Source organism: Epinephelus fuscoguttatus, linkage group LG20 (assembly GCF_011397635.1).
Source record: "Epinephelus fuscoguttatus linkage group LG20, E.fuscoguttatus.final_Chr_v1".
Classification (NCBI taxonomy): Eukaryota; Metazoa; Chordata; class Actinopteri; order Perciformes; family Serranidae; genus Epinephelus; species Epinephelus fuscoguttatus.
The window spans coordinates 24882263-24894848 of record NC_064771.1 but is presented as its reverse complement, the minus strand read 5'-3'; the positions used below and the strand labels follow the sequence as shown (position 1 = coordinate 24894848).

Here is a 12586-nt window from a genome sequence, read left to right as displayed (position 1 = left end):
ATACAGCTGCTAAAAGTGCTTTTTTTGCCACTGACAGGCTCCGATTATCATTTTAAGTGTCTGAGAAAATTCTGGAAAGGATCCTACAGAGATAGACCATTTTCTTAAAGAGGAAGATAATTTTTGTTTAACTAGAAACAGCCCTAAAATCCCCAAACTCACCAAATTTCATTTAAATAAACAGTAATTTAAGTGTGTATAGAGCAGCATATTGGATGAATTCACAGTTGGTTTTAACCCAACCAGAGCTGGTGAGTTTTATTTTGTTTCTGTTGACTTTGAATGAAGCTAAGATGCTAAAATTAGCAATGCATCATATTCTATTAACAAATTATACAATATATTTGTATGTGACATCTTAATCTGCAAAGTAATTGTAGCTCTGAAGAGATTTAGAGGAGTAAAAAGTGCAATAATTCATAAATATATTGGAAAAAAGCAGAATATTAAAAGGTACAAATACTATTAAAAGTCTGTTGAAGTTGAAGTCTGAAAACAATTCCTGTTGCTCTGAGTATTTTCACACGTGTTTTATCGTCCAAAATAATAGCTATACAGGGTATCAATGGCTCCTTCCACCCCCACTCTCTCCTCCTCCTCCTCCTCTCTGGCAGGCCTGAGTCTCGAGGACCTCCAGGCCTGCCACCCTGCCTCTCCACCAGATTCACCAGCCGTTTCACTCCCCACACACCCCCCTCTTCCGCAGCCCCCACTGCAGCCAGTATGCCTGCCAGCCTGTAGTAGCAGGTACTCCAATACCCAGAGGGCTCATTCGCTCACCCTCAATGAAACAAATAAGTTGCTCGTGATATTGCACATGTATGAATTGGATTTTTTTTTTTAAGCCAATATCTAAATTTGCCTGTGGTTTTATACTCTCATTAGCGATGCTAATTGGTGACAAGAGTCAGTTTTCAATATTCGGACAGATGAATGTGTTTTTGTATGAGGGTGAAGTATAGCAATGGAGTTTACTTGTAGAGTTCTTTTCATATTTCATTTTGTTTGTTTGTTCCATTATGTCATATTTTGCATTGCATATCGCAGATGACACAAGCACTTGGGTTTGCCACACACTACAAAATAGTACACACAATATCCAGATAAGATGAATAGGTATCAAAGGTATGATTTTCCGAAACTATCAAAAACAAAGCAGCAATCCCATCCTGACCTACTGCATGTGACAAGAAGTAGAAAAATATTTTCGTCTACATCAATTTTTACGCATGTAGAAAGTATTTCTACACTCCACAAGGTTGTAATTTGACTAAGTGAGCCAGATTTCTATTGTGAACAAGAGAAATGAAAGAAGAGAGAGAAAGTTTTCCTACAGGAAGCTGAGTTTGTAAAGGCTTCAACACGCACAACAGTTTTCCTGTCGCGTTTGATGCATTTCTGTCCACTAGTCCCTCATTAAAGCTCCATTGGGAGATGATTTTCCCTCCGAGTCCAAGTGGCCCTCACAGCTAACAATATAACAGGGGCCTCTCTTACCCCGGCCCCTGCGCAGATTGGGGGTTACGTGCCGTTTTGTGCAAACGTCCCTGTGGCCAGCGAGGACAACCCAACCGTCACTCTCAATTACAGAGCTGAATATCTGCAGCCGAACGGGTGACGCTCTGCAGAGGGGCCAGTGTGCGCAGAGAGGAGAGAGGCTGCCATATTCAGAAAAGTTTGAACTGTGTAATGAGGAGACATGTTTGTGCGACCAGTGTTGAGCTGCATCAAAGCAGCAGCTGTTGTCTTGTTTTCAGTTTAACTGTTAGAGAGGCGGACTGATGGTTTCTGGGGTTTGGTAACAGGTTTATATGGCACTACATTCCATGAGATGTTTGTCGAGTGTCTCTAAAATGTGTTGAAAGTGTTGTACTGACTTGCAGTGGTGCTGATGAGACATGATGTCACCGTAGGTTCACATGATATCTTTTTTTAAAAGAGGTGACATGTTATAAGTATTACTTGACTGCAGGAGCTGGTTTGGATTTTTAAATTGAACAATAAAAGCATAGCTAGAAAGCTACTGAGCACATTTACTCAAGTACTGTATATAAAGGGTGCCTATTACTGTCCTTATTTTCTGTCTTATGAAGGGTGTTCATAAATGTATGAAGGGCTAATCCCTGTGAGCAAAAACCTCCGGTCTGACACTCAGCTTCTAATTTTTTCTACTTTCAAAACAAGCCGACTGTAGCTTATGATGGATTTCTGTAAATGGTCATCTGCTCCACACACACCTACTGCAAGTGTTTACATACCTTGCTACATGTAGCTACATGCTAACATCCAGTAAACATTTATTTTATCGATTTAACCTTTACTTATTTAACCAGAAAAACCTCGAGATTACAAATCTCTTTTTCAAGAGTGTCCTGGCCGGGGCAGGCAGCAACATGAGTTACAGACAACATAGAGGAAGAATACACAGTAAAAATGTAAAGCTCTAAAACAAGCAAAATAAAACACAAAATAAGATTACAAGGGCAACTACATGATTACAAAGACAAGCTAAGACACACTGTGACATGGGCATATAGAGGATTGTGTACAAAAATCCTGCAGCAGTGCTTTGAAACAGCCGAGAGGAACCAGAGAGTGCATCTTTAGGTCCTTCTGCAGAGAGTTCCATATATAAGGAGCTGCAGACATACAGTAAATGCTCGCTTACCAAACATCTGTGAACGGAGAGCTTGCTTAATATACACAAATAAATATGCTGAAAATAGGCCAAGACTAGCTTTGTAAACAAGAGAATGCCAATGAAAACATCCACGAAATGACAAATATGAAAGAGAAACATAGTTGTGATTGCAGATGTTGGTAATTTTCCCCCAGTTTTGGACCATATTCCTGCTGGAATACATATTTGGTTGTGAAAATTATGGTTTAGAAGTTTTTATTGGGGATTTTTTAAGGTAGAAACAGTAGCTATACTCTGTCACAGTCATTCCCCTGCTTCAAGTACACTGCTACATGTAGCTACGTACTAGCGTCAAGAACACATGAATATTGGATGCTGATGTTCGTATCCCCCCATTTCGGATTATATTCCCTCTGAAACATGTTTGGTTGTGAAGATTTTGGTTTAGGACCTTTTATTGGTGATTTTTTTTTAAGGTAGAAAGCTGGTGACGCAGTGACAGTGTAGAGACTACAGATGTGGAAGACCCCAAAACACAAATCAATCAGAGCAGACTGGTCCAGACTTTTTTGGGGAAGGGGCTGAAAGAGACAGGTGCTAAAACAGAGCATTTCAGACAGAGGGTGTATACAGGTGTTCCAGCACAGACAGTATGAGGATGATAAACTGTTTTTAACCATTAAAGCATGTAGATGTGTTTGAGTAGAAACCAAAAATACAGGCATGTTTCTAGTACAGTTTTAAGATACTTGTAATTATTCTTAATCTTCCTGGCTTTTCATTATGTTTAACTTCACTACTTTTATTTGAAAGCCATATTTACAAACTTAAATTTAATAAGAAGATTAAGTAAATATGAAACATCTGTACAGATTTAACGAACCAACACTACAGTGGGTAAATTATTTGCATCTCTGCCTGCTACATCATCATATGTATCCGTAATAATAATATCTCAGTAACTCAATACATATATAAAACTATCAATCTGAAAGGTATGGAAGCCCATTTCTGCCAGTAAAATAAAAAACAAGATGAAAACTTGAGCCTTAGGATGAAAAATAAAGATCCTGTGAGTCATTATAATGGAAACGTTCTCAAAATAATGAGTTTGTAAAATAAAGTTTGCCATTATTTTCAATACTGGGTCTAATTTGAGAGTGTTTCTTATTATTTTGCAATACCTAAGTCAAAGTTTCTTAATAAAATGACTTATAGGGTAGTTTGTGTTTATGACATTGATGGAAATGGGATTCCATTGAAAGCGACCATTCTCTATGATGAGTATTTCTGCTTTTATTTTCATACAATAAGTACATCTGTAAGAAAGTATCAATTCAGTGCTGTATTGCAACCTTTACTTCAGGATGTAAAGATTTATTCCACAGCAATATCTGGTCCAAGAAATGTTGTTTTAATGGACACAAATTCAAACTAGAAAGCACTGATGAAGTGTTTTTGTTCTGTTTCATTTTGTCTCTGCAGGTCGTGATATGGCCAACACAACCCTACCTGGGTACCCCCCTCACGTTCCCCCTACAGGCCAGGGCAGCTACCCAACATCCACGCTTGCTGGAATGGTTCCTGGTGAGTGAGTGACGACGTCACCGCTTCATATTGCCATTAGGCGGTCTATTTAACAGGTGGCATCGCCCTCAAAATGAACAGGTGTAGCAGCTATAGAAGCAGAGTGAAGAGACTTTAGCGCCAAATTACACGGAGAGGCGATAAATATTGACCTGCAGAGTAAGAGACACGCACGTCCTTATATTAGCTCTGTGTGTATGATTGGATTAGACAGGCTGAATAAGTGATCAGAGACAGGGGAGAGGACGGTCGCTCTCCCTTCCTTCCTGCTTTCCCCTCCGCCTTATTGGCTCATTATCTCCCCGCGTGGCCTGTTCGCACTGGCCGTCGATAAACAGCACCAGCAGCCCTCCCCAGCCTCTGCGCTCCAAAGCATATCCCCTTCCCCTCCTCTACTTAACCTGCAGTTCAGGTTCACAGCAAACAGTTAAGGGTCAAAAGGCAGAGGCATGGGAGCCCGGTAAATATTCAAATCGCTGTCTCTCTGAGGAGGTCAGGCTCGTGTTTCACTGCCAGGGATGCAGTTTTGGTGCCGGGGCTTATACGCTTCTCCGGCTCCAGCGTCGTCACACGCATTTTTCACCAAACCACAGCCAGCATTTTGCTTGGGTGTGATTAAACCACATGGAAGGGGGAAAGCAGTGGAGTGTGTCCTGTGTTTGCATATCATTTACCGATCACACAACCCATCACAGGCTCTGGCTGCTCCTCTTTTCTCCTTTATGAAGGGCTGCGATGACGAGGTTTGTTATCACCTCACACCAACCAAGAGGGTTATAGTAACTGGGCCATTTGTTTTAATCTTAAGTGGCAAGTAACCTTTGAAAAACGGCAAATATATTTTTTTTGAACCTTCAAAATTAGGTAATGGAACGAGGAATAAGTGCTTTCGTTTGATTTTTTCCAGATTTTAAGGTGTCCTTATGTTGGTAAAATAAAGAGATGTCAAAATGTTTTTAGGAATTTAGGCGATCTGACCCTCTGAAAAAGTGAGATACCATGTTTTGCTATTTTCCTATACACTACTACACTTATTCGCATGAAAAAAACTTACCATATGTATCCCATGATGCTTTGTAACTGTGTATTTTGATGCTGTTTTCTCAACATTTTCTGATTCATTTAGGTTGGCTTTTCAGTCTAAATAAACTTTGATACACAGCAGGCATGCACTCTTTCAGTGCTCTCTAGTTTTTATTCCTGTCTCTGTCATAAAAAGCTGTTTTAAAAATATATAGAGACTTTACATTTTTTGACATACTTCTGCAAACAGCTGAGTCTGTTTAACAGCTACCAGTAAAAACAGAGGGAGATGTGGTCGCACCCTGTGGCGGTGCAGCCCGGATTTACTTTTGGATCTTAACTAATAAAACTGTTAAATCATGTCAGTGGAAAAGCGTCAAGTCAAACATACTTTTACTTTCCATTTGTTCTTATGTGGCACAAAGCAAAAGATGAGGGCCTTAATCCCATGGCTTGTGGTTTTGTGTTACAAGCCATTCATCCCATACACAACCGCTAAGATTTAGTGACAGGCGCAAAAACACTGTTAAAGCAAAGCCATTTCTCACCAGCTTCATATAAAATCCGGCCTTTATTGTCTCGTAAAAGAAAGAAACGTGTTGAACCAACAGCAGTGCTCACTGACATGCTCCAAGTTAGTTCCTCCTGCAATGAAAATCCTGTCGCGCCAAACACCAGAGCTCAGACCAGGGGGGATTCAGATTGGAGATGTTAAAAAATTCCTCCAAGAAAGGCCGCAGGATTTATTGCAGCATATCAAAAATGTATGCATGAAACTGTTTATTACCACTCTGTATTTATTAGAGCGGTTTGGAACATAGTGGAGGAAGAAGAATGGGTAGATATCCATAAATGGGACAGGGAAAGCCGCCTTCAGTGTCATATCCTGTATTGTTCAGTGTTGCATAACTTAAGTGAAATGAAAAAGAAATAAATTACTTGCTTGACTGGTCGCACATCGATGACTATCATTTTCCCCCTCAAATTGCATCCTGTTTTGAATGACGAGAAATGACTGCATGTGAACGCCGTAATGGTTTGATGCATTGAAATGCTAATTGATTTGTTGTTTTGTTTTGCAGGGAGTGAGTTTTCGGGGAACCCCTACAGTCACCCACAGTACACAACCTACAACGACGCCTGGCGATTCAGCAACCCAGCATTACTAAGTGAGTAGAGACTGAAAAACTGGTTTCATTGACCGTTCGCTAAACCCCGCCCCAAAACGGTGATAGTCCAAATGTTGCCTTAGCAGCCGTAACTAGGCCCAGAAGCTTTGGATTTCATAGTGGCTGTAATAAGAGCGACACTCTGCCTTTTAAGAAGTTGGAGGGTGTTTTTTTTCCTCCAGGTTTTCCAAAACTTAAAGCCTAAGAGCAAAAATGTAAAGAATAGATTAAACTCTGTGTTTATCTGTTGTATCCTGAGCTGCAACCGTTAGCATGCCCTGCTAACTACCTCACTAAATATAGTAGTAATTTTCTAAAGTCAGGAGCACAAGACAGAGTGTGTAGAAGCTGGCCTTGGGTGCTTTCAGGATCAAGGATCTAACGTTAAGCCTCATTTCCACCAAGTAGTCCGGTTCGGGTCAGATCAGTTCAGTCCAAATTAAACAATTTTGTGAAAAGTTGTCAATAGCACTAGTACAACCATTCTCTACTGTCACCATTTTTGGTCACCTCTCTGGGGGGGGTACCTAGTACATTGATACGATGCTAAGAAGGTGGAGCCAGAATCACTGCAGTCTGTTGACTGGTCAATAGAGGACGGTCACTGCTCAGGGCTGAGTTGTGGCTGGTTTTACAGCTCATGTAACCACTGTTCATACCGCGGCAAGTTTTTCGTACACTGATAAACTATAACTATAAAATGTAAGGATGTTTTGCTGCCTCTAGCAGCAGCTATAGCCTGAGAAAAAATACTTTAATTCACCCTGCTGTTAGAAGGCTACTGCCGGCAGCACTGGCAACTTTTAAGGTGGAATATTTTCTTGCATGTTATTCAAAACATAGGTTGACGACCTGACTCAATCAACACACCTTAAATGTCAATATGATAACTCTGATCATTTCATTTGTTATTACTGTCTCTCTAGAATAAGATACACTTTAGTGACAACTGGATCTTTAAACGTTTAAATATGTTTATGAATTTCAGATGGATTATGTAAAAAAACGTGGCAGAGTGTCTTTCTGGTGTGCACCGGCAGCACCACATCCCTGCGCTTGCCTGAGAAGGACTAGATGCTCAAACCCGCTATTTCTAAATATCTTGTCGAAATGCCTGCAACACATTCTGTGGATGATAAACGAGGTGCAGAAGTTCCTCTGTATGATCAGTAAAAAGTAAATACAGCCTACATTTAAGTATTGTTTGTTGTGGAAATGCTAAACAGATCTAGGGTCTAGGTATAAGTCTGTAAAGGTTAGTTTTGGTTCTAAAGGTACTAAAACTAAGTACCTCAAGTTTTTGGCAGAAATGCGGAATTTGCGGCTTTGTCCTTCTCTTTGTTCGTACATTTGCCAAACACATCAGTTAGTCCTCATCCTGAAAGCACCAAATTATAAACAAGTGTATAAGCAAAGCAACCAACCAGATTTATGTTGGAACAAAATAAAAGTCTGAACGTCTTCTAAAATTCATCACCTGGTGAGGATGCTAAATTTTGCTTGGGACATGTAGCTTTAGCTTTTTAGCACAAGATTATTTTAGACCAAGATTGTCACCTTAAAACCAGTTTGCTAGAAAAATTAGAAGAAGTCAAATTGAGATGGCATTTTTAGTCAAGTCATGGACTCATCGTTTGCGTAATAGGCTAGCTAACTACATCTGACAAACAAATTCTGGCTAGAAATGAAAAATTTGCTTGCATGTCTAAAATCATGGACACTTTGTTTCAAAAATTATAAAAACTCAAGTGATAAATGTCTCTGTCGTCACTGTAAACTGCATTATGTGTTCGGAAAAGAGTGGGACAAAGCTTAGCAACAGTAGCTACGTTGCTACGTAACTACAAGGTTTAGCTAACGGTCAAATAATCATTATCATTTTACATAAAAGACCTTTTCAGTTTAGAAAATGTGTAAACAAATGCTTATATTCAACTCACTGTAAAAAAAATAAAATAAAAAAAATTAAAAAAAATTTATGGCAAAAAATTGGCAGCTGTGGTTGCCGGAATTTCACCGCAATAAATACAATGGAACTTTTTCTACTATGACAGTAAGAGGATATTAGTTCTGTTGACTGTATGTTTGGAGGTTTTAAGGTTGGAGTTTGATTCCATATTTTACCAGACACAGTGATTAACATTAAAGTATCATATAATACATTTGGTAAATGGCATTTTGTTTGTTGTTTCAAATGGTTCGTTCTTCTGTTAACTTTCAGGTTCCCCTTATTATTATAGTGCCGCATCGAGAGGCTCCGCCCCTCCCACTGCTGCCACTGCCTATGACCGTCACTAGTTACCATGGAAACCAAATCAACCTGCAGGACCATGGCCTTAGCCTCCATATTGCCCCGGTGTGAGCGGCATGGTCCACTGGACACTGAGCAACTGCGCATAAAATGTTCCCCGGCTCACACAATGAGAAACTTAACGTTTTTTTGGGAGGGGATTCCAGACGACTGCTTCCCTCTCTCCTCCTCGCAGTTTTTTTTGGACACTCAAAGCCAAAAAAAAATTTTAAAAAAAGAAAAAAAACTACAAGAAGATCATCAGAGACACTGAAAGTCACCACACATGATGAAAACCGGCTAATTGCAGTAAAAAATGAAAAAAGAAAAAGACTGAAAAGACAAAAATACCAGAATCTATTTTCCCTCTCTGTGGCAGCGTCACAGTTTCATCCCATCACGGATCAATACTGTACATTCCTTTTCTTGGCGGCTCTCAGCAGGGACGCTGTCCAGAGCTTAAAATGTAGCAGCAGCCTTTTTTTTCCTTCTTCCTGTTTTCATTTGTCTCCCACTCCGATTCAGACGGCAGCGCAGTGAGATCAGAGGAGATTAGCGGCAGCACGTGCAGGCTGTGGCAGGCTAACGTTTGTTTTTATCCATCTGAACAGTCACCGACCAAAACATCCAGCATGAGAAAAATCGATCGCTTTTGATGCCATGAGAAGATTAGGACATGTTCTCTGTGATACACAATCAAGATGTAAAAATGAAAATAAATAAAGAAACATCCATGTGAGAATAGAGGAAGCCATGACAATATATCACCATGGCCCGCTATTTGCAAGATTTCAAGAAACTAGTAAATATATTCTTAAAATGATTTTTTTATTTCATTTTTATAATTCGTAACGACTAAACTGCAGACTGCTTGGCTAGTGTTTTACTATTTCTTATTTGTCAGGATACGAGAGGTCATCAGGCAAAACCTTGTTGTGTTTTTTTGTTAATTTTGCACTATGTTGGAGGTTTGCAACACTGGAGCGTTATTATGCAGAAAAATGATGATGCATATTTTTGCTTTATGTCATGAAACTGACTGTAAGTCTAATAAGTCTCAGTGTGAAAAGGCACTTACAGTTTCACAGTTCTTTTTGTTCCCTGTAATTCAAGGCCCATCATGTCACTGCCTTGACGTGCACTACTATGTTCTCACAGCTTACATTTTTATTTAAGTTGATTAAGTCTTTGGCATTCAACCACAGAAAAAGGATACAACAGCCATCCCGAGTCAAACCAGTGTCATATCGTCTAGTTCGAAGCCGGATTCACGATCCTGGCGACTCCAATAACATCAAAAAGCAGGGCGACGATTTCAGCTAAATGCCTTAAACATGTTCCCTCCTAACTTCAGCTCCCTCACATGTTTCAGGCCAAGTTATTTCTTTGAATCAAGCTGGAACGATGGTTTCTTCATCTGTCAAGTGAATGTATTTGCATTTGCCAAAGACTTAGTTCTTGTTAATGTTTATTTACAGGCCGCCTATATGCATCATGAGAGCAGTATTATTATTATTATTATTATTATTATTGTTATTATTATTAGGAAAAACCCACATTGTTCATGAGGAAAAGTATATGTATAAATTCTATGCAGTGCAGAGATGGTCATCATATGCATATTCAGCTGTAAACCTAAAGGTAGGTGGAGTTTATTTAACTGTTATGTTATTTACAAATGGTTCATTTTGTAGAAGGATTTTTTGTGTGTGATGTGAAGACACTCTCTCTGTAAATACAGTAAGAAAAAATGTCTTTCATGTTCATGGGTATTATCACTTTCATTATGCTGGTCTCACATGTACAATAATAAAAGTGTCTGAAATCTTTTACGCAAAAAAAGGGCTGCATGGTGTTTCTGACAATCTGGAGAAAAGCTGAAACAGTTAATAGAAGAAGACTATTGTTTCTGATAATTGGTTAATTCTATAAGTTACTTATTAAGGAAAATGCACTGGTTTCAACTTGTCAATGTTAGTGTGAACTGAATATCTTTTGGTTTTCGACTCTTGGCTTGACAAAAAAGCACCCTGAAGACATCAGCTTGGACTCTACAGCAAAATGTGACAGAAGAAATTATCAAAAAATGGGAATAATTCCTTTTTGTGGCTCAAATTTTTAAAAAGAAAACTCAGAAAAGTTGTTTTAAATGAGCCGAAGAAGTCCTGTCTTCATTTTAACCCTCTGTCACAATTTGGTCCCTGTTATGAAATGCAAAAAGCATCTATCAAAAGATATGAATTGATCTGCCAATACAGTGATATTGAATTACGTTAAGGGTCACACTTTATTTAAAACCCTGGTAAACACTTAACAAATATTTTAAACACAAGCAGTGAAAAGCTGCTGAGTACATTAACTTGTGTGCTGTACTATTCAATGTACTTTTTGCCTCCCATACATTTAAATTACTACTTCTATATTAAAAAATCTGTTTATAGTAAGTGATGCATCGATATTAAACAATTCCCACAGTATATAAAGTGGGTAAAATTGGATTCACACTGACAAACTACATCAAAATAATGCCTCATAGAAATACGATTAAAAAAATCAATAATAAAAATGTAAATGATTAAAGCAGTTTGATATTATCGATCTCAAAATCTCACAAGTTTTTATTGTGTGGGGGTTGTTTTTGGAAATGGCCTGTACATGGCATTTCAGGGTTAAAGGTGCACACACTTTTACATCATATGGTGTATAGGGTGCCATTCAAGACACCTTTTAAACAAATTTAGGACAGATTTTGGGACAAATCATGTTTTAATTATTTAAGCATCGCAGGTAAACACTGCAGGCAAGTAGTATACATGTGGTCTTGTGCACAGCTAAGTGTTATGTAGGAATATGGTTATTAGAGTGCATACATTTAATCTACATTTTGCTAACAAGTGCAAGTATGAAGTAAAATAACAGTATTATAGTTTTTTAAAGATTTGTTATATAAGAAATGTGGAGTTTTCCATAGCTTGATTCATTCTCACAAAAAGAAATCAAAGGATGTATAAATGAAATTATATCAAATGTTTGCAGCAGTTACAACCTCACAAATTCAAATCTAAGACTAATGACTTTTAAAGCCTTACTGTTGCCCTGTAACACTGAATTTAAGACTTTCTAGGGACTTGTAGACACCCTGGGTGTAGGAAATAAAGATTAAGTAAAACACAGAAAATGAAAATTTCACACTCACAGATGATCTTCGTAGCTATATTAAAAAAAAAAAAAAAAAAACACGTCCAAACTAGGTCCCAGGAGGAACTCCCATCTTTCATACTACTTTATAATCTATTGAGCACAGACTCACAGGATGCTCTACCACTGCATTTACATAACCTAAAAAATCTGGAGCTTTAGCTGATTCACAAGGCCTTGAAATAATTCTAATAATAACCGATAATTTACATACTGATGGATTAGCTTTTTTGGAGAGCTGGTACCCAATATACATGAAGCAGGAGTCAAAAAGAACATAAACAGAGGACTTTTGTAACTTTGCCTCACAACAGTTTCACTAATGGATAATGTAGGAAGGTTTATTATTGCTTACAACTACAGGAAAGTGTGTAAAGTGTTTGTATGCTGCTTATAAATGCTAAATAATGGCTTAAAATAAAGGGAGATATCTACACATATCAGATGCAGGTGTGTTGGAGAGTATAATGTAAGTCTTGATAAAAGAAGATACAGTACACTGCTCTTGCTCAGCATCACATTTTGGTCCCTCCAGACCTTCGTCAAGAATATTTTAATGATTTAATTTAATGTACACTCCTGACAAAGGTCCAGATTGACCGAAATGTAAGTATGACCGATAGATTATGATGCTGAGATACAGCAGAGTGTGGGATCATCTTTTTTTTAAGTTTAAAA

The 12586-nt window shown here is 38.4% G+C and overlaps 1 protein-coding gene across 2 annotated transcripts in view; it reads left to right on the top strand.

The window, feature by feature from the left end:
* Positions 1-10537, top strand: part of pax2b (paired box 2b) — a 45068-nt gene extending 34531 nt beyond the window's left edge. Inside the window, exons 8-10 of one of the 2 annotated variants that reach the window (XM_049563836.1) lie at positions 4127-4228; positions 6334-6420; positions 8661-10537. In XM_049563836.1, coding sequence (XP_049419793.1) covers positions 4127-4228; positions 6334-6420; positions 8661-8782 — 311 coding nt within the window. In that variant the 3' untranslated portion in view covers positions 8783-10537. Of the gene's footprint in view, positions 1-4126; positions 4229-6333; positions 6421-8641 lie in introns of both variants that reach the window. The other variant, XM_049563837.1, reaches the window with a different exon arrangement.
* Positions 10538-12586: the final 2049 nt, after the last annotated feature.